The sequence below is a fragment of the Anguilla rostrata genome, chromosome 17 (assembly GCF_018555375.3).
Source record: "Anguilla rostrata isolate EN2019 chromosome 17, ASM1855537v3, whole genome shotgun sequence".
In the NCBI taxonomy this organism is placed as follows: Eukaryota; Metazoa; Chordata; class Actinopteri; order Anguilliformes; family Anguillidae; genus Anguilla; species Anguilla rostrata.
In genome coordinates this window covers 15,039,443-15,066,100 of record NC_057949.1, presented here as the reverse complement: position 1 = coordinate 15,066,100, position 26,658 = coordinate 15,039,443, and the positions used below count along the sequence as shown (strand labels likewise).

Here is a 26,658-nt window from a genome sequence, read left to right as displayed (position 1 = left end):
TGAAGGAGCGCGCGGCGCTGCGAGACATTGCCGACAGAAGGGAAGTGCGTTTGCGAGGATGAGCGCGATCAGACACGTGCGACAAAAACCCCGTAACGGTTGAATATGAGCCTGGATATACTGTATGAGGAGACCTGCTGTCCATCACCTGTGCTCTTACTTCCTTCTGTCTGTTCTCTCGTTATTCGTGTCAGTTTTTGTTAAGTACCTACTGCGAGCTGGCCTCGTGCACCTATCCATTTTATCAGCGCCACAAACTTTTTGGACTTTATTTTATATATGTTTTTTGGTTGAAATTCATCTCATTGGGATGCTTCAAAAAGTAATCGCTAAAATATTTAAGAACTGGCTACTTACATACTTTGGGGGGTTGTGGGGGATCGTAGCCTACAGTATGCTTGTGCGTTGCTAAGGGAAACTGTCGCCTGAAGAACGTCCTCTGTTCGTTTTGTACTTGGGTAAAACTAGACTCAGTTGAGACTTAAGTCCATATTTAAATTGATGCGCAACCGTTGTGACGTTTCCGTCGTTCTAATAAACGCATCACCGTAATACACATTGCAATCACGATACATTTCTCTCAAAGTGACAAGTTAACAGGTTAACATCATATATATTCGATCGAAAGATATGAAGCCCCGTTTAGGGAACTGTGCATCACTCGAGGCGGGAAGAGCATCGATTTTATCTTGCATGACCTCCCTGGAAGATGTATGATGCATTCGAAATTTGTTATGTAGTCTGTCTCTTGTACGTCAAAGTATTGGCACACATTCCGTCTTTCGGAAATTATTGCCAAGGGGTTTGTAGGTGTGTGGTAGCCTGTTGGCTGTATGTGTGAGATAGAACAGGCTTTGTCCTTTCGGTTCATAGGCTACATTCAAACGTCTTTTAAGAGCATCCAAACCAAATACGATATTAACATGACTTTCTTTACGTGTCAGTGTTTTTTTTTTTTTTAAATAGGCGGTCGTTGTTCAATGTGTGGAATAGGCTGCTAATAAGTTCTAGAGTATGCGTGCGTCGAGCACAAAACGTGTAGTTTAAATTTATAAACACCTACACGACAAATGCGAGTTAAATATGCGATTGGTTTAAGGCAATGTGGCTGTAATTATCTCAGCATTTGAATACAGCCTGCATTTGAGCCAGTGCAGCCCATGCTTTGGTAATTGATTTCCATTTTGGATTAGTGTGCCCTTAGCAGGTCATTTCTATTCTATGATGGTACGGTGATTGTTATTGCCGTTCAATGAAGAGTAGACGGAGGTGCAGTTTGTGTTGGTACGCTGGCTGCGCTATCATACAGCACCCCCCTCCCCCAAATCGCACTCGCTTGTACAGCATGATCACGAAAGCTGGGCTGAGCGAATACTTTTATATTTGAGATAAAGAACCTTTTCCTAAGCGTCCCGAATGATCTTCGGCAGACTGGTCTGTGCTATTCGCGCCGTCCTCCCTTCTAGATTTCCATCTGTATTTATTTTTTCCATCTGACCCGGCGCTGTACACGGACCGTGCTTTCTTCTCCTGCAAATAGGAGGTCAGGAGAAATCGTTGTGCTCTAAGGCTTGTGCGAGGGTGAATCAATTTGAGCGAGAGAGAGAGAGAGAGAGAGAGGGGGAGAGAGAGAGAGGACATCGACTCTACGCAGCTGCTGTTGGAAGCGTACAAGAGGAAAAAAGAGGTAGGAGAAATGGGACAGATGGTACCGTAGAAATAGACGTTTTTATTTGTGAGAGATGGAACACTAAAATAATGGGAATTTGATGTTTTATGGATGTGTGACAATATAGCACGTAAATAATATATAATCGATATAAGATCAATACGCATTGAAATGGCGCGTTATGGCAATCTTTACAACAGAATTAATGCGGCAGTGTGTGTATGCGTGTGTGTCTGTGTGTGCTTATGCGTGTGACTGCGCGCGAACGCGCGTGCTGTGTTGGTGTGAATTAATGGATTTGTGTAGCTACGCTTCACCGGTGTGTGTTAAACAGGCAAAATGATAGTTATTTATTATAAACAAATTTTACGTAAAACTAGATGAACGTGGCCAAGGAGCTGGCATTCGGAAAGTGGCAAATTTCGCAAAATCCTTTTCCAGGAAACCTGATGAGACCGAATGTTTCATTTTTGCAATAGCGAATGCAACACGATGATTTCGCTCCATGACTTCGTAATCATAATTCGTAGCGTGTTTTGTATTCTTGGATGAACACACGTGTATCAGTGAAATTCTCGTTGATTCCATGCATACGGCTCGCCAGTAAACGGGGAACGTTACTGTTGCTACAGCAGGTGCTGAAATTAGCTCAGTTGCCATCAAGTTCCAGGGCTGGGGTGTTTTATTACCAAAATGCTAATTTATTCTTTTTATATTTGCTTAATTTATTTATTCGCCCATCGCTCTTCCCTTATTTGCAATATAGAACAAACAGCCACTTCAGACATGGGATGTTGCCCGACGCAGTCGTCGTTCTCGGGAATCAACAATTCATTTCGTTAATGTTGCTCAAGGTGTACATTTGAGCTGTGAACGACGGCCTGTCAAAGAAATGCGGAGTATAAGGCGGAAGTTGGGGACTGGGGCCTATACAAAATAAATGAGGTTAGCAAACTTTAATTCATTTATTTATTAATGTATTATTATCATAATTAATTAATTCCTTTTTTTTTTCTTTTTTGCAAATTTTGTTTATATGTTCTTCCTGTATCTTGGCAGTTTCCAAATAGAGGAAATGGGTTGGAGGACCTATGAGCTCATTGTAACGTTAGTGCCTGATTTTTGCATTCTGAAGAGCGGGGAAGATTTTGGCTGGGTCAGGAGAGGAGAGCAGGGGTTTTCTGGGTAAATGAGAGGACGAGAATGTGGGTGTTGTGGCCTTGGAAAGGAGGAGAATGTGTGGTTGTGACATTGGACACTCTTAGTCCAAAGAGGGGGGAAACTGCCAAATAAGCTAAATAAGCTAAACAAGCAAAATCAATCACAAGCACTTCAAGTCTGTCACTAATATGCCAAAGATGTTTCTTAAGCTTATTCAGTGCTAGCCATCATAGTTTCTAAAAGAATGCATGTGTATGTAATTGTTGGTAAAACTTGCAGTCATACTTGTATGAAAGCGGTCATTTTGAAATGCCTCACTCTTAGCCTAGCCGTCCTGCGGCGTGTGGCTTTCCTTCCGCTACACCAGGCCGCTATGAAAACATCAGCTTACTTTCCGTAGCACTTCCCCAGCGCTTTTTCGCTACCGTTCCACTGCTGCTGGTCCTAATCAGTCAGCCAATGGGAGTCAGGCGTACTGTACGTGTGCACGGTTCCTCACCTCTGGGTCACCCCGCGTGAAATCACACGCTGACACAGTCTGTCTGGCTGTCCTGTTAAATCCCGTCAACATGCCCCGACGGATATATTTCAGTTTGGTGCTTGACCGAATGCTTTCAGGCGTGCTCTCAGGTGTGTGCCATATTTTAGTAAGATGTAGCGCCGACATATGAATATTTTTAGGCATAATTATCGGCATGGTTTTTACAGATCTTACTCTGAAGGAGCAATGTCTCTAAAAAAAAAAGGTTAATAGGGAAAGAAAATTTTGCTATTTCCTTTGAGTGAGCAGGATTACCTCATTCACAGATGAATCGGGCTCCTCTTTCCGTTGGCCATCGCAAACAGTTACATCACCTGCTTATTGGCAGTTATTGGTACTTTCATACGAGAGGTACAGTCTTCCACAAGGTCTCCAGATCAAAAAAGGGCATCTGCATGTTTTGGGGGTGGGGTTGTTGCTACAGTGAAACAATCATACACAACAGTCATTGCGATGTCGCACAGTACAGTGGGTGCTTGGTTTTTAAGTAAATGCCACAGTTTTTTGTGTTTTTTTATTTATTTACGAATCTTCCCCTATTCGTGGCTTAGTCGTTAGTCCGTGGAATTAAGAAAACTTGGCCGTCGTTTGCTCGGTAGATGTTTCGGATAGCGACGAGAGAGCTCTCACCTTTGGGACGAGCCGCATTGTTCTGGCTGAAGTGATAGATGCCCCTGCAGCGCAAGAAAGGATGGGACAGTTTGGGAATGGGCCTCGCGCTCCTTTTCTCGTGGGTGGGTGGGAGGTGTGAGAGGGCCCAGCGCTTTTCGGGGGACGGCCTGCCCGCCCCCCCCCCCCACCCCCCCCTTCAGACCGGGCTGTGACCCTCTGGAGTGTAACGCGGCCGCTAACGGTAGCAGGCTTATAATTAGTGATTAGTGGCTTGATTGAGCTCCAGCCCCTGCCTGTGCCGCAGCCTTGGGGCACTCAAGATGGCAGCCTGGGTATTAATTATTGAATAGCACTTGGAAGAACTACTTCAATTAGCAATATGAATTGATAGCGCAAGTCCACTATATTTTATTAATAGACAGCGTTCAGTGTCGTTATGGATATGTGTATATTAAGTGTATATATGTAGGTATATATATGTGTGTACGTATTGTGTGTGTGTGTGTATGTGTGTTTGCACGTGTGAACGTGTGCATCTCAGGGGTATGTATGAATTAATGAGTTGTGTTGGAGTATATGTGTGTGAATATAGGGTTTTCTTCCTAGCTCAGAATATGGCTTACGTGGTGACTTTGTGTGACAGCGCCTGCGGTTGGCCTGGCTTTACTGCCACTGTCTCCCTGTGTTTCGCCATGTTCAGAATGGGAAGTTGTGGTCTTCAGGATTTATTGAAGGGTTGTATATTGTAAGTGCCAGAATTGGGGGTGAACCCTAACCATAGCCTATACTATAGGATTTACATAGCGTAAGGGGGCCATTCCACAGAAATAGTGGTATTTGGAATGTGTCTTCAAATGCATTTCATTTTTGTCAATCAAAACTTAGGGCACAATATTAATTCAAATTTTAGCTTAACCAATCCACTCAAATGCCAGCTTGCTATATTTAAATTATTTTTATGCATTCACTCAAAGAATGCTTGCACCATCCTTTTTGTCACTGACATCATAGGCTTTTCAAATTTTATTCCTCAGTTTAATGTGCACAGATAGGCAAAAACAGTGCACTTTCAAAAGGGACGTGTTGATATCCAACACTGTTTTCGTGTTCCCACTTTTGTGTTGCTTTCAGCACATTTTACGTCAAAGTTACTACCGTTATGTTGCAAACGTACAACTTGCATGTTACAAAAGAAGACTTTTTAACACAGACTGTGTTGAAAGTAACAGAAAAAGTGTTGTCCTTAACTAGGCAGAGAGGTGTGTTAAAAACGACAACATTTTGACAGCTTTGAGAGTGTCGGTTAATAATAACACAGTCGAATCCACTTAATTTCATAGCGGATTAGCGCATAATTTGGCTATGTGCGTACAATTGCCGAATCCCGAACCATTTCCCATTCATTCCATTGTAAAGAGATCCCATATTTGCATAAACCACTCTTGGATATTTTGGAAGTTTTCACGGAATTACGTCCAGTTACATCACACAGTGATCTATAAAGTACATTAAAAGTTGGCAGATGCAGCATTGTGCTCGTAGACTTGAAAGCAGTCAAAACTTTAAAATGTATCCACAGCCAAATTCGTACCACTTGTAATTGTTTTACAGGTTTTTTTTTTGCGATTTCTCCTATAGGCGGCTTATGTGGATTGAAAAAACTCTTGGGCAGCTCGCCTAAGACATTGCAATGCAGAAAGAATTCTGGTATATACTATATGTATGTGTGTGTATCTGTAAAAATTGTGTGCGCGCATACACACAGTATGTGTGTGTCTCGGGAATATGTAAAGCGGTTGTGTGTGTGCATGTGTACGTGTGTGTGTGTGTTTGTATGTGTACTTGTTTGAGTATGTGTAAATGTATGTGTATGTTTGTGTATGTGTGTGTAAGTGTGTACATATGTTTGTGTAATCTTGTATAAATTAGATGTATGTATATGTGTTTGTATGTTGAGTGTGTGCTTGTTGTGTCTGTGTGTTTGTGTGGGTGTGTCTGTGTTTTTGTGCATGTGTTTATGTGTGTGTGCATACATGTATGTGTTTGCGTGCATGTGTGTGTTTATGTGTGTGAGTGTGGGTGTGTGTGTGTTTTTGTGTGCATGCATATATGTGTTTGTGTCTCAGTGGCATATCTAAATATGACATGTGGGAGTCGAGGGTTGTGATGTCATGTGGCAGTAGGGCAGCCAAATGACAGTGCAGTGCGTGAGCATCACATCCACAGCTCTAAACAGGACGGGCACATGCGTGAGCGTTCACATCCACGTCCTTAAACAAGGCGGGCACGAGCGTGAGTGCTCACATCCACAGCTATAAACGGGGCGGGCACGTGCATGAACATTCACATCCACAGCCTTAAACAGGGTGGGACACGTGCGTGAGCATCACATCCACAGCCTTAAACAGGGCGGGACACGTGCGTGAGCATCACATCCACAGCCTTAAACAGGGTGGGACACGTGCGTGAGCATCACATCCATGGCTCCATCCACCAAAGCAAAGCAAGCCACAGGCAACTGCACTGGTGATGATGGTGATGGTATTGATGATGACGACGGCGGTGATGAACATGATTAAGGTTATGATTTTGATGGTGGTTATTAAGGTGGTGATGATGATGATGGTGGTGATGAAGGCGATCGACCCTTTAAGGTGTGAGATCACAAATATGTGATTAGAATGTTCTAAACTGAACATTCTAATGCTGATGTAAGAATCACTCCCGGGAACAGAGAACAACAGAGTTCTAGAACACTGACTTGGAATGTTGAAAAAAACATTCCAAAAAACCGACTTTTCAAAGCGTTAGGAAGCCTGTGCGCAGACAATTTGTTAGATTGTGCTCAAAGTAAAAAAAACACTGTTTTATTTGCAGCCTGTCATGCATACTTTATAAATGTGTTACATAGATGTTATAACACTGTTGTTCATGTATATTTTATGAAAACGTGTACTTTATGTGTACTTTTGAATACATCAGGTTGCATAGCTTGTACAATATGACCAGACTAAAATACCAAAAGGAACCCTGTGTGGTTATTACTTTGCTTGAATTTATGTAAGCAATCAATGCCCAGGTTCCATTGTAAAGTCATGGGACAGAAAAATACTTTTTTTTAAAAATAGTTTTGCCTCAAGCAACATATTTCCTTAATAATTCTAGCATTTTAAAATGTAGCAGTTTCGATTGAAATTTTTTGATGAGCATGTAAAACAAAATCCATCAAAATTATTTATTAAAAACAGATCAGTCAGTAGAGGAAAAGCAAAAGACTGTCTTATAAAATAGCATCTGCTGTCCTGATACTACCTGCTGGATTCATCTGCTTAATGAGCTGCTACCTCTGTGCTCCTACTGTCCCCTCCTTCCCTCCCTCCCTCTGTCTGCCTCTTTCCCTCCCTCCCTCTGTCTGCCTCCCTGGCTCCCTTCCTCTATCTGCTTGCTTCAGCCTCCTCCCTCCCTTCCTCCCTCTCAATCTCTTTCATCCTCTTTTCCTTCAAAGGCATTACACTTCTGTATATTACAGGGTATCATGAGCAAATGCCAGGAGGAAATGCATCAGATAAGAAAGTGTATATCGTGTGAAAGCCAAGTCAGTTCGGCTCTAAACCGAAGTGTGGTGACAAATTTAAAAACCACATCAGCAAACTCACTCAAGTTCACACAAAGGCATGCAACATATAGGTAGTGCTACCAGTCAGTATTCTCTCTCTCTCTCTCTCTGTCACACACACACACACACACACGCCTCAGCTTATATACCACAGCTTTTAGCTATTTACACATTGCCATTTCCAATTGTAGTTTGATAATTTTAGATAGCCGGTGTGGTACTTAGCTTAGCTAGCCACAGTACCCTGGCTGCTAGTAATCTGTTTAGCTGAAGTAACCTATATATATATATATATAAATAGCACCTATCTTTCCAGGCATTTTCAGCTAAAACATACAGTTATATTATACCTCTTATCAAAGCTGTGCACACAGCAGTAAAATCCACCTGGACTCCTTACGCTAAACACCATCTCGGACAGCGGGGCTCAAATTGACCCAAACTTGATCGCGACCCAAACTATGTCGGGTCGCGGGACCATTATGAGTTCCCTCAGATTTACGCCATATGCGGCGCTCTCTCCGGAAGTTGTTCATTTTGGATGGACAGCGAGGCGACCCGCGTAATTCCTCCTGCACTCTGCCAAACTGCGTGCAATAATTGTCCTTGACGCTCTTGCTTGGCTAGCAAGTTCTTGTTTAGGCCAGCGATGCACAAATGACGGGGCGGTCGGCCAAACTTAGGTCACGGGGGGATATCTGTGTGGTCGTGGTATCCTGTAGCTTACGGCTAGACCGCAATGCAATTAGGCCTGAATGAATAAGGTGTTAGCATTCATTAATGCTATTCTGTGTTCGCGCCAATAAAGGCTAAATAGAAAAAATGAAACGAGTTAAAACGCATTTTAATTGTTTGAAGTTGACGGCGTGTTTCATATGATCATGCAAATGCATGCTTTAATGTTGATTGGTGCGTCATTCCTTCTCTCCGCGAGATAGCGATCATACCGAATTCACTTGTTTATTGCTCATGCAACGTGAGATAGTTAGCTACTTTAGCTAATCACCCCGGCCGGACCCTTTTTGTGCTTTGTACATACAAAAATTGGAACATTATTGAAATATTGGCTGTTTTGAAATTTTAGCTAACTTGTTTAAAGTTTCCCTGGAAATGGATAAGTGGCTGATGGTGCGTCCCATTAAAAGCAGCCTCACTGACGATGACTATAACGTTAATAAGAAATGTTATGTTTTATACTTTGGTTTTCTGATTGGAAGTTTTGAGCGCTTTACCCAGACGATGCTGGATAAAGGCTTAAATTCTGTTAATGCGATGTTGCTTTCTGCGGTTAATTGCCTGCTAATTTCTGCAACTTTGTCCTTTCATCTAGCTTTCAGGTGTTAAAACACGGCCACTGTCCGCAACTTCACAATTAATTATCAATTAATTGTAATTAATGAAAGTGACATCAGTTTGGAACACGAAAAAGTGCGGATTGATATCTTTGGGTCATTGCTGGAAAAGTTTGTGCACCCCTGATCTGGGATATACCTCTATCAATAATCGCCATGGAAACCTGAGAGAAATAGCCAACCTAGCTGAAATGAATAAGAAATGGCTTAACTGATTGACATTACTTACCTGTCAGTCAGTGTATGCACATTGCTCCGTGCACGCCTAGTTGCAGTTTCATTCCCCCAGAGAGAGAGCCATTGCGTTCAGATGGATTTTTATTCATAAAAAGGGTGTGGGGCGTCGATCATTGAGCATTGATTATTTTGGGCCGAAGTGCACTCGGACCGCCTCCATCATTTGCAAGACTTGCTATGGCAACCAGAAATAATACTATGGAATTTGAAAATAGCAGGTCATAGAACACCTACACATAACCCATTACACTGTAGTGTGTAAACCCAATAACAATCTGTAATTAGTTAAAAAATAACTGTACTGTGTAAACCCAATAACCATCTGTAATTAGTTAAAAAACAACTGTACTGTGTAAACCCAATAACAATCTGTAATTAGTTAAAAAATAACTGTACTGTGTAAACCCAATAACCATCTGTAATTAGTTAAAAAACAACTGTACCGTGTAAACCCAATAACAATCTGTAATTAGTTAAAAAATAACTGTACTGGGTAAACCCAATAACCATCTGTAATTAGTTATAAAATAACTCTGTAGTGTGTAAACCCAATAACCATCTGTAATTAGTCTGCCTGTCTGTCCGCCCCCACCCACACCCCCCCCCACCCATATCTGCACATGTCTGCGTATGATGGTGAAGAGGATAATGGTTAAGATGCTCGTGATAATGAATAAGATACTGATGATGATGACGATGGTAAGCATTATGATGCTGATGAGGACGGTAATGGTGATGATGATTTCGCAGTGACCGTGATGCTAACGGCTACAGTGGCGCTGTTGTTAATTCTGCAGCAGTAGTTGACGGCGGATGTCTGCTCTCGGCTGTCCTGCTCTGCACAGCCCGGCACTGCGGAGAGCTCGGTCTTCTCTGTGGGCCTCAGCCGTGGCAGCGTATCTTTTCATGAGCTCAGGTGCCGCCAGCAGCTCGCAGGGCTCCTCCTGCCTGCTTGAATACGCCTCTGCTTGTGCCTTAACGGTGAGCTCCGGCTCCCCGCTTAATCCTCCTAAAATAGCGGGCGCCCGCCTCCGTGTGGCAGCCTCGCCCGGGCGGGGTTTCCCGGGGAGAGAGTCGCATCGGCGCCGAGGTCGGGGAAGCGTTTGGTCGGGCAGTCACCCTCGTCCCCGGAGGCTTCTCTTAACATTAGATTTGTGATGTCACGCATCGCCGTGGCGATAAATCACTGCCCTTGCCGAAATGCTTAGACGCGGTCGGGGCGATCGGCGCCGTGGCGATGTGCGGTTTTTTTTGTGGCTGTGGGGGTTGTCTCTGTGTCGACTTGGTGACGGGCGCTGACTCTGGGATTTTGTGTGTGTGTGTGTGTGTGTGTGTATACATGTGTGTGCGTGTGTGTGTGTGTGTGTGTTTGTGCGTGTGTGTGTGTGTTTGTATGTGTGTGTGTGTGTGTATGTGTGCCTGTGTGTGAGTGTGTGGGTGGGTGTGTGTGTGCATGTGTGTGTGTGCGTGCGTGTGTGTGTTTGTTCGTGCGTGTGTGTTTGTGTGTGCGTATGTCTTCAGCTGTGCAGCTGCTGCAGGAGAATTGGTAGGCCCCAGATCCTCAGGCTGGAGTGATGGAGCTGCCCAGGTCTGAGCACCGTGGAGCGGGGTGCCGAGCGGTGGCAGGCCCTGCCGAGGAGCCGGGGACGGGCAAGATGGTGAGCGGAGTGGTCACTATGGCAACCGGGCATCAGGGAGTTTGCTTCCATTTCACTCCGTAGGGGAGGGACGAACAGAGAGCAGAAAAAGATGGAGAGGGTGATGGAGGGGACAGGGGCAGAGGTGTGAACGGAAAGGTGAAGAATCCGTAGACTGACGGGTGTGCGTGTGTTTTGGAGCGACGGCCCCAAAACCAGGCAAATACCCTCTGGCCTGTGTTTCCTGTCCCTCTACCCGTAATCCAGTCGACACGTTTCCTCTGTTGTGCGAAACCAGCCTTGTGACAAAGTCCCGGTGTGTCCAGCAGTCCATCCGCCATTTTGTTCAAAATCACTGCTTTCCTTAGCCAACGCGAACCTGCGTTCGTCAGCTTTAGTCAGTCAGTGAAAACGGCTTAGCCTTGTCCACACCCAAAACTCCATAACCGACTGTAAGCTTTCCGTACGTTTTTTTTTTACACCGCTAGGAAAAGGAGAGAAGAAACACAAAGTGCTCAAAAAACTGCTGAACTAGGGATATAAAAACAACCCTCGGTAACATATGCAGTTACAGCGATTCAAAAAAGCGCTTCCTACATGCTTTTGTAAATGGCTATAAGGTGTTCTTGTTCACAACTGGATACTGGTTTCATCCTCAACCTAAGGAACAGAGCCAAAGCAGAGCTGAAAATATTCCCCTTAAAAAGGGGGGTAATGTGCCCCTTCAACTGGCACGCACCTTAAACATTGTGTCGTCGTCGTTGATTTTAAAGACCAGTTTAGGGTGACTGTTATACTTAGCGTGTAGCGCACAGTCACTCCAAGAATAAAACTTCTGTAATTTCCCTGTTAAAAACCGCATTCCTGCACAGACTGAGAGGCTAAGGCACCATACAGAACCCTATTAGAACATGAAATACTGGGCATGAGTGGAATTTGTGATGCAATCATAAATGTGGGGCACGAAACAAAAATGGCAAAATGTTAAGGGCACGAAAAGGAAAATGGCTTTTAGGGCAAAAGGGGACAGGAATATATTGCGCTGTATGCGTAATCTAATGTGATGTATCGGGTTACCCAAAGCTAATTTTAAGGAGTTGCAAATGTCAGAAGCACAAGTAAAATATTTGGCTTGAAAGCACAGAATTGCAACCAGCCTTTGGGTAAATGGATTGGCTGCTCAGCAGTGGATGCTCCAATTTTGCTTTCCATTTTGTCTAGTGTTAGAATAGAATGCCTCTTTCGTAAGAGACTAAGTCTGTAAATGGCTAAAACCCTTACGGAGGTGTTATATGTCATGTGTAGCAATGTGTGTCTATCTATCTATCTATCTATCTATCTATCTATCTATCTATCTATCGATCTATCGATCTATCGATCTATCTATCTATCTATCTGTCTGTCTGTCTGTCTGTCTATCCATCTGTCTTGGAGGTGTTATATGTCTTGTGTAGCAAATTCTATCTATCTGCCTGCATGTCTGTCTGTCTATCTATTTGTCTATATATCTATCTATCTATATTTCTGTCTATCTATCCATCTGTCTTGGAGGTGTTATATGTCATGTGTAGCAAATTCTATCTATCTATCTATCTATCTATCTCTCTGTCTGTCTGTCTGTCTGTCTGTCTATCTACCCATCTGTCTTGGAGGTGTTATATGTCATGTGTAGCAATGTGTGTCTATCTATCTGTCTATCTATCTATATGTCTGTCTGTCTGTCTGTCTGTCTGTCTGTGAAATGATTTATATATCATGAAGAAGGTCCGACAATGCTACACTGCATTAACGGCCTGTAACGTAACTGTAAATGTCCTGTCCTGGATGGAGAGGCGGGGCTACGTCAGGAAGCCTCAGGTTCACGCGCAGCCTCCTTTGTGTGGATTCCCCGGGCCGTGCGCTCGTTCACAGCGCTCTGCAGTGCAACAGGTGCCACCGGCCTTCCCGACCAAGCGGCTGTGGCGCGCTTGAAATGCAAATGAACACATTTGTCATCTTCATTAATTGGGCTTTATTTGTCTTTCTAACGAGCTAGTCTGAGAGCGCTTATTTCTCCGTTATTGATGTATTTTGTGGTGTCCCGCAGCCGAATCCTCGTATATTCGGTCAACCCTCGCAGACCTATCGTATCGTGATGGAAACCAGACTGCTGTGTTAAAATCGACCATCGTTATGCGAGAGCACTTTCCATTTTGCATGTAGTTAGCATACAGGCAGCTAAACATGTAACACCTGCGATATTACGCTTTAACAATCCTGTACAGAAGTGTCAAATGTGCAGTATTACAGTTGGTAGCCATTACATGTGTGTAGCTTCTGTGGTTCGTTCAACTCCCATAGCACAGCATAGCATTTCCAGCGCACCAGTGAAATAATTTACTCCCCTGTTCACTTCATTATGTGCTACTGTAGTCCATTATCTCCTGCATCCATTTCATGCACATTGCTGTGTACAGTATGCCGGGTGTTAGTCATACAAATAGCTACCTTAGCTAGCTGCTCTAATCCTGCATCATTCAGGGTCGATACTTAATGTGAATAATTAAGACTGAGGTACAAAATCAGTTTCGCAAAACAAAATAGTGATATTTGGTGCATAAAGATGTTTCTGTTAGCTTAGTTGAGTTTATTCTGTACGATAAGGAATGAGATACTTTTGGGAGTAAGTGTAAAGTTGGTTTGGGAGTAAAGGAAGTGGCCTTCTGGAGAATTTTGCTTCTAAAGTATTTCTGTTGCGCAAGCAAAAAATAGAAATATTGTGAAAGCTCTGTATCAGGAGTATCCAATCTTATCTGAAAAGGGCCAGTGTGGGTGCAGGTTTTTCTTCTAGCCCAGCACTGAGACACCTGATTCTGTTTATCTTGGTCATGATTGAAGACCCTGATTAGTTAATTAGTTGAATGAGATGTCGTAGTGCTGGGCTAAAACAGAAACCTGCACCCACACCGGCCCTTTTCGGATAAGATTAGACACCCCTGATAAAACCTGCACCTGCACCAGCCCTTTTTAGGATAAGATTGGAAACCCCTAATCTATATTATTTTCTGATTATCAGTCCTTCACTAACAGCTTCTACAGTAATATGGCCAAAAATCCATACCCACGATGCATTGTGCATGGCTGCATGCTGATTAGAGGAAAATGTTCTCAAAGAAGGTATTCTGTTTCGTTACCGTTAGCGATCGTGTGTATTCCAAGCGGTGCCATCAGGGAATCTTTTACAAAAATGACAAAGTTTTGCAGTTCATTTATTATGCGGCTAGTAAGCTGGGCTGTCGCTAGTGGGGGTGAAAAGAGGTGACGATTCTAGGGGCCCACAGCTTGCAGGGCCCACAGCTAAAAAAAATCTTATTCTATGGGGGGGAGGGGCAGAGCCATACTCTTTCAGCGGACCCAGAATTCCTAGCTATGCCCCAGCTAGCACGCTAGTACGCTAATTGCTAAGCCAGGCGGCTCGGCTGTCTTTTTTTAATTTCCGGATTTAAATGACTGACAGTACTGGCAACGGACCTTCTTTTTATGTAGAATCCGCACAATTAGCTTGTCCTGCTGGAACGTCGCTGTAGCTAACTACGTGTTGGGGTTATCAATAACTTAGCATCTAAAACGGAAAACCAGGCTAACTCCTTGGCTCGTGTCACAAGCTCAGCTTCCTAGATGGCAGGCCACAAGTGGCGAGAAAACAGGCAAATATTTGATACGCGCCGTGGCTTGTGTGATTACCAGTGAATCTGTGAGAAGAAGGTGTGCGGTTTTTAGCTTTTTGATGTATTGTGAATGTGTTGTTTGCTGCGCCATATGCTGAAGCGACTTTATGGCCACTGTGATATTCCAGATGCCTCCCTAATTAGGTGAGCATAACACCTGGCACAGATTTCAAATTTTCAACAGTTGCTTGTTCGGCTGGGTGACAGCCAGCCAGGCAGATATCCTCCCGCAAATCTTACGCAGCTACAAACTAATGAAACAAAATACAGTTTTCAGAAGTTTCAGAATTAATAAACAAATACAGAGCTGTCTAAGCGAGATACGATATCATGTTTACATGAAGCGTTGTTGCTTATTATCTGGGGGAGTTTGCACTTAATTGCATTTCCATGTACATTGAGAAACTAAAAACCATGAAATTAGAGATCCCAGTGGATTTTCTTGGTCTTGTAAAAAATTTGCGAACACAGATTTGTCATTGCAGCGTGTGTGTAAAGAGTCAGCGTTTGCTAAATATGCTGGAGTACGTCCCTCACACACCTGAACCGTTCTGCTCAGTGTCTCAGGTTTCTTCCGCTGTTGGAACAAAGCGGGGGAAACTTTGAGTGCGATCGGTGATTTACTCGTACAGCCGGCTCGCTCCCGTCCTACACAGAGCTTTTTCAATCGCACAGCTCCGCGGCGGAGATTTAGCATAAATCAGGTATTACCGGGGCTCCGCACAAAGGGAAGCTAGCGCGCTATTAGTCACGCCGATTACGCCGCGAAGGCTGCGGAGGCGTGTGACGTCGCTCTGCGTAGCGTCGGGCCGACGGGGCCCTCGCGGTAAAGGCCCTGGAATGGCGCCCCCCTCGCGTTCGTCCGGCTTCGCGCCTGAACGCAAGGAGCCGAGCCTGGAGGTCTGAACGGTCAGTACCTATCCCAGAGTGCCCGGCAGTTTTCAAGTCATGGGCTCGCCTGGTCCTCCTAGCTTTAGGGGGGCGCTGTTAGCTCTGTCGGTAGGTTGAGTGGGCGTTTGTGACAAACGTGAAATCGGGGGGGGGGAAGTGTGGGGCTGGTCGAGACGCCCGCGGTGGAGGAAGGTCCCTGGCAGGGAAAGCGAGGATGAGGATGTTGGCGCGTAACCGACGCTTCACTGCTTCTCTCTCTCTCTCTCTCTCTCTCTGATTCCATCCACTCTCCCCCTAGCAGCTGAAGAGAATGTGCTTCTGTTTCTGTAGGCGTGTGTGAACCGCCAAAGTGCGCATGCGTGCGTGTGTGTGCGCGCGTGAGCGTGTTTTTGTGTGTGCATGTTTATGCATGTGTGTGTATGTACGTATGTGTGTGTCTGCGTGCACTTGTGTGTGTGTGTACCTGTGTATGCATGTGTGTGTGTATGTGTATGCGTGATTGTGTATGTGTGTGTGTGCATGTGTATGCATGTCTGTGTGTATGCGTGTGTGTGTGCATGCATGTGTATGTGTGTGCGTGCGTGTGTGTGTGCATGTGTGTGTGTGCACAGCATGTGTGTATGTGTGTGTGAACATGTGTGTGTATGTGTGCACGTGCATCTGCGTGTTAATGAAATGGGGAGAAAAGAGGGGGATGGGATATCGGACGAGCTACAGCTGTAGAGAGGGAGAGGAGAGAGAGAAAGAGCGAGAGTTTGGTGAAAAGGTAACCATGGCAACCCCCCTTTGCAAAGATTTGAACCAAGACAGAGAGTGGGGGAATGGGAGAGAGAGAAGGAGAAGGAGAGAGAAAGAGAGAGCGAGAGCAAGAGAGAGTGAGAGAGAGAGAGAGAAACGGAGAGACAGATCTTCCAGAGGGGGAGACTGGGGGCAGAGGACAGGGTTAATGTGTGTCAGAGTACGGGGTTAATCTCCCGTCAGACGGAGGGGTGAGCGCGCCGTTCGCAGGCTGGCTGGGCACTGCAGCACTGCCTCACTAGCTGCAGTGAGACGGCAACCCCCCTTACAGGCGCACCGTTCACCCAGAGAATAAGAGCCGATGCCGAACGTGCTTTATTTCCGCGTTTCTGCGCCGGACGTTTTGAGCGCGTGAAGTCTGCAGACTGTGGCCTGTTAGCGTGCCAAGGCTGGCTGTGAGGGTGTGATATTCAACCCCCTCCTTTTGAAGGGGCTCACTGTTTTCCGCGCCAGTAGGTCAACCCGTAGGCTGAGTTTGTAGACGCTCGGCTTAGGATTACTGATCTGCCTCTTTCCGAAAACTGGCGTCGGAGAGAGAATTCATCGGTGGAGTCCGGCGCGGGTCCGCTTTTTTTACGCCCGCCCCCACCCGTCCCTTCCCCCGTCTTATTCATTCCGAGTCCGGGCCCCTACCAGCCAGTCCTCGAAAGAGAAACCACGCCCACCCACAACCAGCCCAACCTGCGTGAGAGAGGACCGGAGTCCCGCCCCCATATCTGTCATAATATCTGGCCAATCACACGACAGTCCCACCCCTAACTGGATATGAGACATTTCTATGAGACTGTATGCAGTGAATGTATAATGTCATGCCACGGAAAACAAGTATATTAAATACAGACAGAGAGAGAAGTTTGTAGAACAAGTAAGTTAATTATTCACAATAAACTGATGAACAAAACTGATTGATTGATCAATAAAATATTTTTGTAAGCATAACGCACATAGCTTAGAAATTAGCCAGTCCCGTGTAGTGGATGAAATATCGCAGTAGCCCTTAAAACCATATGGCACGAACCCCATTATCTGTTCACATCGGCTGCTATTCCTTCACTCTCGTGACTTGTCATTTTGAACAGCGGAGTCTTTGAGAGGACTTGTGAGTTCCTCTGCAGCGTTTCCCACAGGCGGTCGACATCGCCGAAGTCGACGTCCGGTCCACTGCTGCCCATTCTAATAAACGTTACATTACATTTGTTTGGCAGACGCTTTTATCCAAAGCGACGTACAATAAGTGCGCACCGAAGGTCATTGGAACAACTACAAAACACGGGTCAGATAAGGTACAATACTCATTTTGTAGCTGTTATTCATAGCCAGGGACACATCAAGTCCAGTTCACACTGTAAGCATTACTCTCTGACTTAACCTACGTCAAACTAGGAGGGATGAAAAGCTACAACATCAAGATAATGATATAAAGTACAATAAGTGCTGGATAATAACTACAGATTAATTTATATAAGAAAGCCACCATCTCTGATACCAACTGAAAAACGGGAAGAAGCACCATTTCTACCTCAAGCGTACGTGCATTCTTCGTGAGCTTCCGCCAACAGTAGCCAGCAGTCGGAAAAATCTAGAACAGCAGATGGAGTTTGGTGGAATTCAATCCGTAGAACTTGAGATAAAACATTTGAACATTTACCGAACTATTACCACTATCTCTGTCATAGCATTGTTAGAACCGTGTGAGTGTGTGTGTGTGTGTGTGTGTGTGATCGTGTGTTTACATATAGATACACACACACCAGCAGACACATTGCAATGATTTGATTTGATGTGTGATGTGTTATTTGATTCTATGTTGTAAGTTTCTGTAATGCTCATAAAGGTATAACGGACGTATGGTGAACTTGGTTGAAACGCATTGAGACGCCTTTAGCTACGCTGATTAAGTGCTGATTAATGGGATTTCCAGTGCCTGTCAAAGTAACAGCAAAGCAGAAGAAGTGCTTGTACGGTACCTGTTCGACTAGCATAGCATGCCACATTAAGAGAAGAGATACAACGCATCGCTCGCCGCTCAGAGCTTCTGCGATACCCTTTAGCTTATCGCCGACTGAAATGTTTTTATATTGGAGAGAGGACGCGGTCGTCAGACGTAATTAACAGTCAGAATACCGTCGGTGCTTTATTATTCAGGGTCGTTTAATTGCCGGTTTTGCGTTCCGGTTCAGTTTTTAGTTCTCGATTATATATTTAAACGGACGGCAGCAATTTAGGCGTCAGCGGGACGGATCGAAAAAAAATACAGCGCCCGGAAAGTTCCCCCGCCACCGCGCCGCGGCGAAGCTCGTACCGCGGCGAGAGAACGCGTTACGGGAGAGCGCGGACGCACGCCCGCAGCAGAGAGGCGGGGGAAACAGCCTGCTGTCACAGAGGGAGGCCCGAAATGTAAATACTCTCAGCCGGTTGGCGGCCTCGCTGCTCGCGTGTCTCCTGCCGTCGGAATGCAGCGGGTTGTGACCCCGGCTGAGTCGTGGCAGAGACGGACGCGCCCGCTGCCAGGTCTGAGCGGCATGCGCCCGCGGGCTAATGAGCTAGCGGGCTAGCAGGCTAACGAGCTAACGGGCTAGCAGGCTGACGGGCTAGCGGCCCCGGGTAACGGCTTTGTGCTGGATGCCATAGCCCTGCCCGGGCAGACCTCTGCAATGCCTCAGAAATCGGGAAGAGCTTTGACCCCACGAGCCGTAATCAGAACAGGGACGTTTTTTTTCCTGCCTGTGGTTTTTTTAATGTTAGCGGTGACGTGATTCGTCGCGGCCTTCTCACGAGCGATGCGCAGTTGTGCTCCGAACGCGCGGGGTTATTGACCACTGACGCCTCTCTCTCCTCCATCCCTACCTCCTTTCCCTTTCCCTCCCTCCCTCCTTCCCTCTGCTTTAAATATTCATCCCTTTGTATTGAGTCTTCCCCCCTCCTTCCATTTCTCTGCTTTAAATTCATCTCTCCTTATTGTCGTTCCCTTCCCTTCATCTCCTTCTCTCCCTCTCCCTCTCTGTCTCTCTCTGTTTTATAGTCATCTTTTCGTATTGAGTTTTCCCCTTCCCTCCCTCTCCCTCTCTCTCTGGGAGTGATTATTAATATTAATGTCTCTGTCTTTACCTCTCTCTTTCCCTCTTTCCCTTCGTCTCTCTCTCTCTCTCTCGCCCTCTGCAGCTGTTCAGCATTCATCCATTAATGTTGATAATTCTTTTCTTTCTCTTCCTCCGTGCGGTCATCTATCAGTTTAATAATCTCCCTCCTTCCCCCCTCTCTCTTCACAGAGTCTCCGTTAACTCGCCTTCCTCGAATCGGTCAACACGTTGCTTTTTAATATTATTGTCATTGTTATTGATAATAACTCTGTACCGGTCAATGCTCCCTCTCTCTGGCTATTCTGGTCTGAAAAAAAAAACTGTTTTCGCGGCCAGGAAGTCAGCCTGTTTTATGCAAACCCTTCATCAGCGGTAACACGTTGCGGCATGCAGTCAGTTCGGCCCCCGGGTTTTCAACAGGGGGGTCTGTGGACACCCGGGGGCCCTTGAAGGGACTGTTGGGGGTCCCTGGCCACAAGTGATATGCAATGACTGTGCAGCATAAAGATTTGGAATTTTGAATATTTTGTGCATGATTCTGCATTGAAGAAAACAAATAAAAAAATAAATAATTACTTTTGTTTTTGAAGCTTTGTGGCCATTTTTTGAGTGCAAACCAATTTCTTTTCAATTGACGATATTTCACTGGTTCCAGCGCACCAAGCAAATTAAAATGGATGAGCGCGGTGATTTCTCTTCCTATAAATATTTCAAAATATAAAACAAGTTTTAAATGGAACCGTTTTTACCTTATGATGGGGGTCCCCTAAATGCCTTTAATTTTGGGTGGGGGGGTCCCTGGAAGAGGTTGAAAACCCCTGAATTAGGTCATAAATGCAGGGGCCGAGAAACCATGAATTCAGCTTCGGACAAGTTCAGGAGTCTTGAAGACAGTCGTCCCAGACTGTGCTAAATTCATTCCAAATTCAGGGGGAAAAAAAGTGCTGAACAATTTCGGATTCAATTACCGCTGGTCACTTATCGGCACAAAACCCATCCGTGGAATTTTATCCACTGTACATTTCAGTATGAAGTGTTGAGGTCTGCAAACATTTAACTGGCAAATAGTCATGAATGTTCTGTAGTATAATTCAAAGTGAATCAAGGTGATAATTGTATTTATTGATGTGCCTCATGTACGTGCTTTTCACAGAATAATGCTGCAGTTGGTTTGTTTCAATTATGCATTATCCTCTACATGCATATAAAGCATATGGTAAATATACATTGCATGAAGTAAATAAGCTTTTTGCACGTACTGTACTAATTAGTTTCTTTTTCTCGTTTTTTTTAACAGTAACAAGCGTTTTCTTCTCGAACGCACAACTTGGATCCAGAAGAAAGGGAAAGTGACAAGAAAACAGAAACATTCAGTCTTTATGCATGTGTATCTAAGTGTAAAAAAAAATCTAAGCAAGAAAGGAAAGAAGAGAAAGGAAGAAGGAAAAATTACATGTTTTAAATGAAACGTTTAATGAGGCCATGTCGTCCGAGTAGCTGAATCGGTTAAAAAAAGAAAGAAAAGAAAAAAAGTGAAAGCTGCATCTGTCTGGAATTACCTCCACTCACTTGGAAAAGGGGAGGGTCATGACCCAGTTGCCATGCGCTTTGCCACGGTGACCGGCCTCCCCAGCCCCTCCCCCCTTCTCCTCCTATTGGCCCAGCTGCTGTTGCGGCTCCTCCTCCTCCCTGGGCCCGGATTGGCTGGGGCGGCCTCGTCCTGTCCCGCCCTCTGCAGCTGCTCCAATCAAGCCAGCCGGGTGATTTGCACCCGGCGGAACTTGGAAGAGGTGCCGGAAAGCATATCCGTCAACACGCGATACCTCAACCTTCAGGAAAATTCCATACAGGTACGTTCTGACTGGATTATATGTTGCACACGTGTTTGAGTGCTTTTTAATGTAGTTCATTAAAAGCCAAATGGCTCTTTGGGAAAAGCTTATGATGTCCCCTGCTCTGTTTGCCTGTCTCTACAAACAATGACCTCCAAAATTACTACCATCCTTGATAAATATTAGCAATTAAGGCTGTGTACTGTGATCCGAACAGGTAATAAAGTTGTATTTTATGGTGAAATATATGCTGAACTTTGATTGGTGGCAGGTGTTTTGGTCAGATGGGACCAAAATCGACCTGTTAGGGCACGCTAGTCATCGGAAGGAGGATGCTTACGCTGTAAAGGCCATCATGCCTACAGTAAAATATGGCGGGGGTGGATCGCTGATGTCATGGGGTTGTTTTATATCTGTGTCCGAGAACTTTTCTTAAGGTCAATGGATGGTCAACTCCATAAAGGAACAAGAGAGTTTGGCCAAAACCCTGGATCCCCCCCAGGAAGCTAAAACTAGGCAGCAAATGGATCTTTCAGCAAGACGAAGATCCCGAGTGAAATGATGAATTGATTTTGGTTGAAAATATGTTGTTTGATTTGAAATCCAGTCTTTAGGTCCAAACTGTCTGGAGGAATGGTTGAAGATCCCTCAGTGTGTTCACCAATCTCATAAAACACTACAGAAGAAGAGCCGTGGTGTTATCTTTGCGGTTGAGTTCTGTTAGTAGAACAAAGAATGGAAATGAGCTAAATGTAAATTTGGCACAGACGTTAGGAAGTATCCTTGTCACACAACGAGTAGTCACTGTGTGGAATAGCTTGCCAGGTCATGCAGTAGAGGCAGAAACTCTGAAGGTTTTCAAAACCAGGCTTGATACGGTGTTAGATACTATCTACTCTGTCGGTAATCAAAGCAATAAGTACAATTTAGTCAGGACAATGGCGAGCATTGTCGGGCTGAATGGCCTGTCCTCATCATCATGTTATGTTACGTTACATTACATTACGTTATATGGAATGCACACACAGTACTGAAAAAAGGGGTGGCAATCAGTTTTTTGTCAAATAAATGTATAAGAAAACACTTTTTCCTCTGAGCAACTGTTTTAGCATAAAAGGATATTGTTTCCCATATTTTTGAGGCAAAAATATTTCTCATTACTTGAGCTGTTTATTTTACACGGCCTTGTTTCGTTCATTTTTATCAAGGGTGTGAATCTTTTTTCAGGGCACTGGATATATCTTCTTGCCAAATGCATGCAGTAAAATAACTGCACCTGATCTTTGACTCCTGTAGTCTTCTTAAAGGCATACTATGCAGGATTTTTACCTTGAAAACATTACAAAATAACCATGCTAAAGCACAGCTATGCTGTACTGACAATCTCTGTCTTCACGCACTCTCGCCAAATTTGTGCGCCCTTACCTGTATTTGTTATTCTAAAATGTGTTTGGGATGTTTCTGGGCGTGGCACTCTTTTCTGTTTGGGGAGGGGCGGGTGAGGCGGGTGTGGCTGTGGTTTGGGACCAGATTTCTGTGGAGCGTTGGTTGCTAGATTGTTAGAAGCCCAGATACTGAGAAGCAAAAAGACAAAGCCGAGCGGACGTACTCAAACAGAGTTAAGCTTGGAATTTCTTTTCCTCTGTGGCGTCAGCTGAATTTCACCATGGTGATGAAAAGTGACACAGCATTGGCTTGTTACCTCTAGCTATCCAGCTAGCTGCATTAGGTAGCTAGACGGCTGAAGATGGGGTACTCGGGGTGAGTGGGCGGGGTTGAAGATGGAGGAGGAGACTTCTTTGATTTAAAGCCCTGTGTTTCCACCGCAAGGATAAAAAATCCTGCATAGTATGCCTTTAAGTGTGAGTGCTAAATGCAAGAAGAAATATATCTTCTTGGTTTCTTGCACAACAGTCTTACTTAATTTCAGCGACTGCTGAACTTATGAACCGAGGAGTTACATAAGTTAAGGACCAAACGTACTATCATTAAATTGAATCGAGGCCTACGTATGTGATATCATGAAACCACAACTCTCTCAGTCCATAAAAAAAGCCCATTTACTTCTTATCTCCGCGGAACCAGTGGTCAGGTAACTCAAACTCTATTTTTCGCCTCGGAGTCATTGAGTCATTCATTCTAGCATATGATTAGCGCGACACAAATCCTGTCCCTCCTCTGTTCTCAGTGCCAGGTTACTGTAGTTCTCCCCAACCCTCCGACCAAAGCTCTCCATCCATATTTAATGGGTCGGCTGAGAAGCAGCTCATTACAAAGATAAAGATTAACACTAACTGGTTCAGTGCCTTCACAGAATGAGAATTTTCATTTGGATTTTTTTTTTTTTTTGTTGTATCCCGAAGCTCTGCTTGTAATGATTAAAAAATCTAAAAATGGCTTACACCTCAAGGCAGTCTTAGTCTTGATTTAGTGAGCACCAGGAAGAGGAAACTCCAGAGAGCCGCCACCCTCCTCCTCCCGCCGGATCGCTCGCGTTTGTTTTCGCTTACCGTGGAGCCATGGAGGTGTCGCCACCCCCTAGCTCAAACACGAGCGCAAGGCACACACCCACGCCAGGATGCGAGGGGCGGGCAGAGCACCGTGGTTGCCTGCAGCAAGCCTCATTTTTCGGTAGGTTGTTCTCGAGAGCGCTGTCCGGAGGTTTGGCTTTTTTTTTTTTGGCAACCAGCGGTGCTTTTTTCCCCCCGCGCGTGCCCACACCGACGGGTCGGTGACTCAACATCTGCGGGAGGCAGGTGACCACAGGACGTCCTGTGCGGGACAAAACGTTTTTTGGCCCGGAATGCAGGGACTGTTGGCAACCCCACATGGAGCAGCAGACTGTGGCAGCAGGCAGCGGCGTCTCTGTCAGTGCTGGAATGCCAGCACCGCCCAGCCTGTGGGGGCAGGGTGGGGGGGGGGGCTGAGGTTGTGTAATGCGCCATATTCCAAATTCATCTAAAGTGACCCCAAGAATTTACTGAGCAGTCACTGTGGCACGTTGCGGTGGTGTATCCTTAAAGCCCGCATTGAACTTGGACCTGACTGTGGCCAAGACTCCATAACTAGCATACGGGCTGCCTGGCTTCAGCTGGCAGTATAATCTCACCCCCCCCCCCACCAAACTTTGTCATTGTCAGTACTGTCTCTCTGTCTGTGAGTTCCAATATTAGCCCAGTGTCATAAATCATGGAGTGTCAAGTATCACAAATTCAGCATTTGTGAAAATGAATTCATTTCTTTTTTCTTTTTTTTTTTTTTAAAGGAAAAAAAGAAGCAAAATTAAAGTAGCTTCTCAAAGCGCATTGCAGTTAGCTCCTTTCAGGGTGTAACTGTCAGCCAAAAACTTGACATAACCCAGGGAGCTATCAGCGTGCCATCAGCAGTCACACGTGCTCGAGTTTCGTAACTTTACCTTGTCTTGCCCCAGGTGATCAAGTCCGACACCTTCAAGCACCTGAGGCACCTGGAGATCCTGCAGCTCTCCAAGAACCACATCCGGCAGATCGAGGTGGGCGCCTTCAATGGCCTCCCAAACCTCAACACCCTGGAGCTGTTCGACAACCGGCTCACCCTGGTGCCCTCGCAGGCCTTCGAGTACCTGAGCAAGCTGAGGGAGCTCTGGCTGCGCAACAACCCCATCGAGACGCTCCCGGGCTACGCCTTCCACCGCGTGCCCTCGCTCCGCCGCCTGGACCTGGGCGAGCTCAAGAAGCTGGACTACATCTCCGACGCGGCCTTCGTGGGCCTCATCAACCTGCGCTACCTCAACCTGGGCATGTGCGGGCTGAAGGACATCCCCAACCTGACGGCGCTGGTGCGGCTGGAGGAGCTGGAGCTCTCGGGGAACCAGCTGAGGATCATCCGGCCGGGATCCTTCCAGGGCCTGGTGTCGCTGCGCAAGCTCTGGCTCATGCACTCGCAGGTGGCCGTCATCGAGCGCAACGCCTTCGACGACCTCAAGAACCTGGAGGAGCTCAACCTGTCCCACAACTCCCTCCACTCGCTCCCGCACGACCTCTTCACCCCGCTGCACCAGCTGGAGAGGGTCCACCTCAACCACAACCACTGGGTGTGCAACTGCGACGTGCTGTGGCTCAGCTGGTGGCTGAAGGAGACGGTGCCCAGCAACACCACCTGCTGCGCCCGCTGCCACGCGCCACCCGTCCTGAAGGGCCGCTACATCGGGGAGCTGGACCAGAGTCACTTCACCTGCTACGCCCCCGTCATCGTGGAGCCCCCGACCGACCTCAACGTGACGGAGGGCATGGCCGCGGAGCTGAAGTGCCGGACGGGCACCTCCATGACCTCGGTCAACTGGATCACGCCCAACGGCACCCTGATGACCCATGGGTCCTACAGGGTGCGCATCTCCGTCCTCCACGACGGCACCCTCAACTTCACCAACGTCACCCTCCGGGACACGGGCCAGTACACCTGCATGGTGACCAACTCGGCCGGCAACACCACGGCGACGGCCGTGCTCAACGTGTCGGCCGCCGACGTCAGCATCAACTACACCTACTTCACCACCGTCACCGTGGAGACGGTGGAGAACGGCGAGGGGAACGCCCCGCGTTCGGAGAACGAGACCTACGTCCACATCCTGGGCCCCACGCCACCGGGGGAGATCTGGGGCGGGGGGACGACCCTGGCCACGACCTCGGCGTCCGTCTCTGCCTCCTGGCTGTCCCCCCGAGCGACGAAGCCGCCCGACTGGGCCTTCACCGTGCCCGTGACGGACGTCACCGACGTCTCCGGCCTGGACGACGTGATGAAGACCACCAAGATCATCATCGGCTGCTTCGTGGCCATCACCTTCATGGCGGCCGTGATGCTGGTGGTCTTCTACAAGCTGAGGAAGCAGCACCAGCTGCACAAGCACCACGGGCCCGCCCGCGCCATCGAGATCATCAACGTGGAGGACGAGATCGGCGCCGGGGCCGGGGGGGGCACCGGGCGCGGGAGTGGAATTTCGGGGGGTTCCACCATCCACTCCGGGGGCGGCGTCGGAGGGGGGCAGAGCTTAAGGCTGCACCACCCAGAGATCGTCAACCTCCCCAACCTGGCCCGGGCAGAGCACCTGAACCATTACTACAAAACGCACCACTTCAACAACAACATGATGGGCGTCGGCATGGGAACGGGCTCCGGGATGGGGGGCGGAGTCCTCAACAACAACAACAACCCCTCCTCCTCCCTGTCCCAGCCCACCTCAGCCGTCCCCGTTTCCTGCACCCCGCTCCCCATTTCCTCCTCGTCCGGGAACAGCCACGGCTTCGGCCCCAGCTCCATGTCCCCGCTCCCCCTCCCCCCACTGGGAATACACGGATCTCTCAAGGGCTTGATGGGGAAGAGCCAGAACCCTCAGATCGAACCGCTCCTCTTCAAGAGCGGCTCCAAGGAAAACGTCCAGGAGACGCAAATCTGAGGCAGGCGGGGGGCTAGCGAGCGTGACCGCCGCACCTCCGATCCCCCCCCCCCACCCACCCACCCCACCCACGGCAGCTGGTGACGGACTGGGA

General features: G+C 46.7%; 1 protein-coding gene across 2 annotated transcripts; it reads left to right on the top strand.

Annotated features, from left to right (window-relative positions):
• Nucleotides 1-26,658, top strand: lrrc4ba (leucine rich repeat containing 4Ba). Of its 2 annotated transcripts, none has more exons than XM_064315439.1 (3): nucleotides 1-1,687; nucleotides 20,599-21,151; nucleotides 24,564-26,658. In XM_064315439.1, the coding sequence occupies exons 2-3, from the start codon at nucleotides 20,903-20,905 to the stop codon at nucleotides 26,562-26,564; spliced, it is 2,250 nt and encodes a 749-aa protein (XP_064171509.1). In that variant the 5' UTR covers nucleotides 1-1,687; nucleotides 20,599-20,902; the 3' UTR covers nucleotides 26,565-26,658. The 2 variants fall into 2 exon arrangements, with proteins under 2 accessions (XP_064171509.1, XP_064171510.1); XM_064315440.1 differs by lacking the exon at nucleotides 1-1,687 and adding an exon at nucleotides 4,170-10,846.

Bases quoted from the DNA above. Each gene is read 5' to 3' on its own strand.
- lrrc4ba (XM_064315439.1), top strand. From the start codon at position 20,903: ATGCGCTTTGCCACGGTGACCGGCCTCCCCAGCCCCTCCCCCCTTCTC. The intron at 21,152-24,563 runs GTACGTTCTGAC...GTCTTGCCCCAG, and splicing joins TTCAGGAAAATTCCATACAG to GTGATCAAGTCCGACACCTT.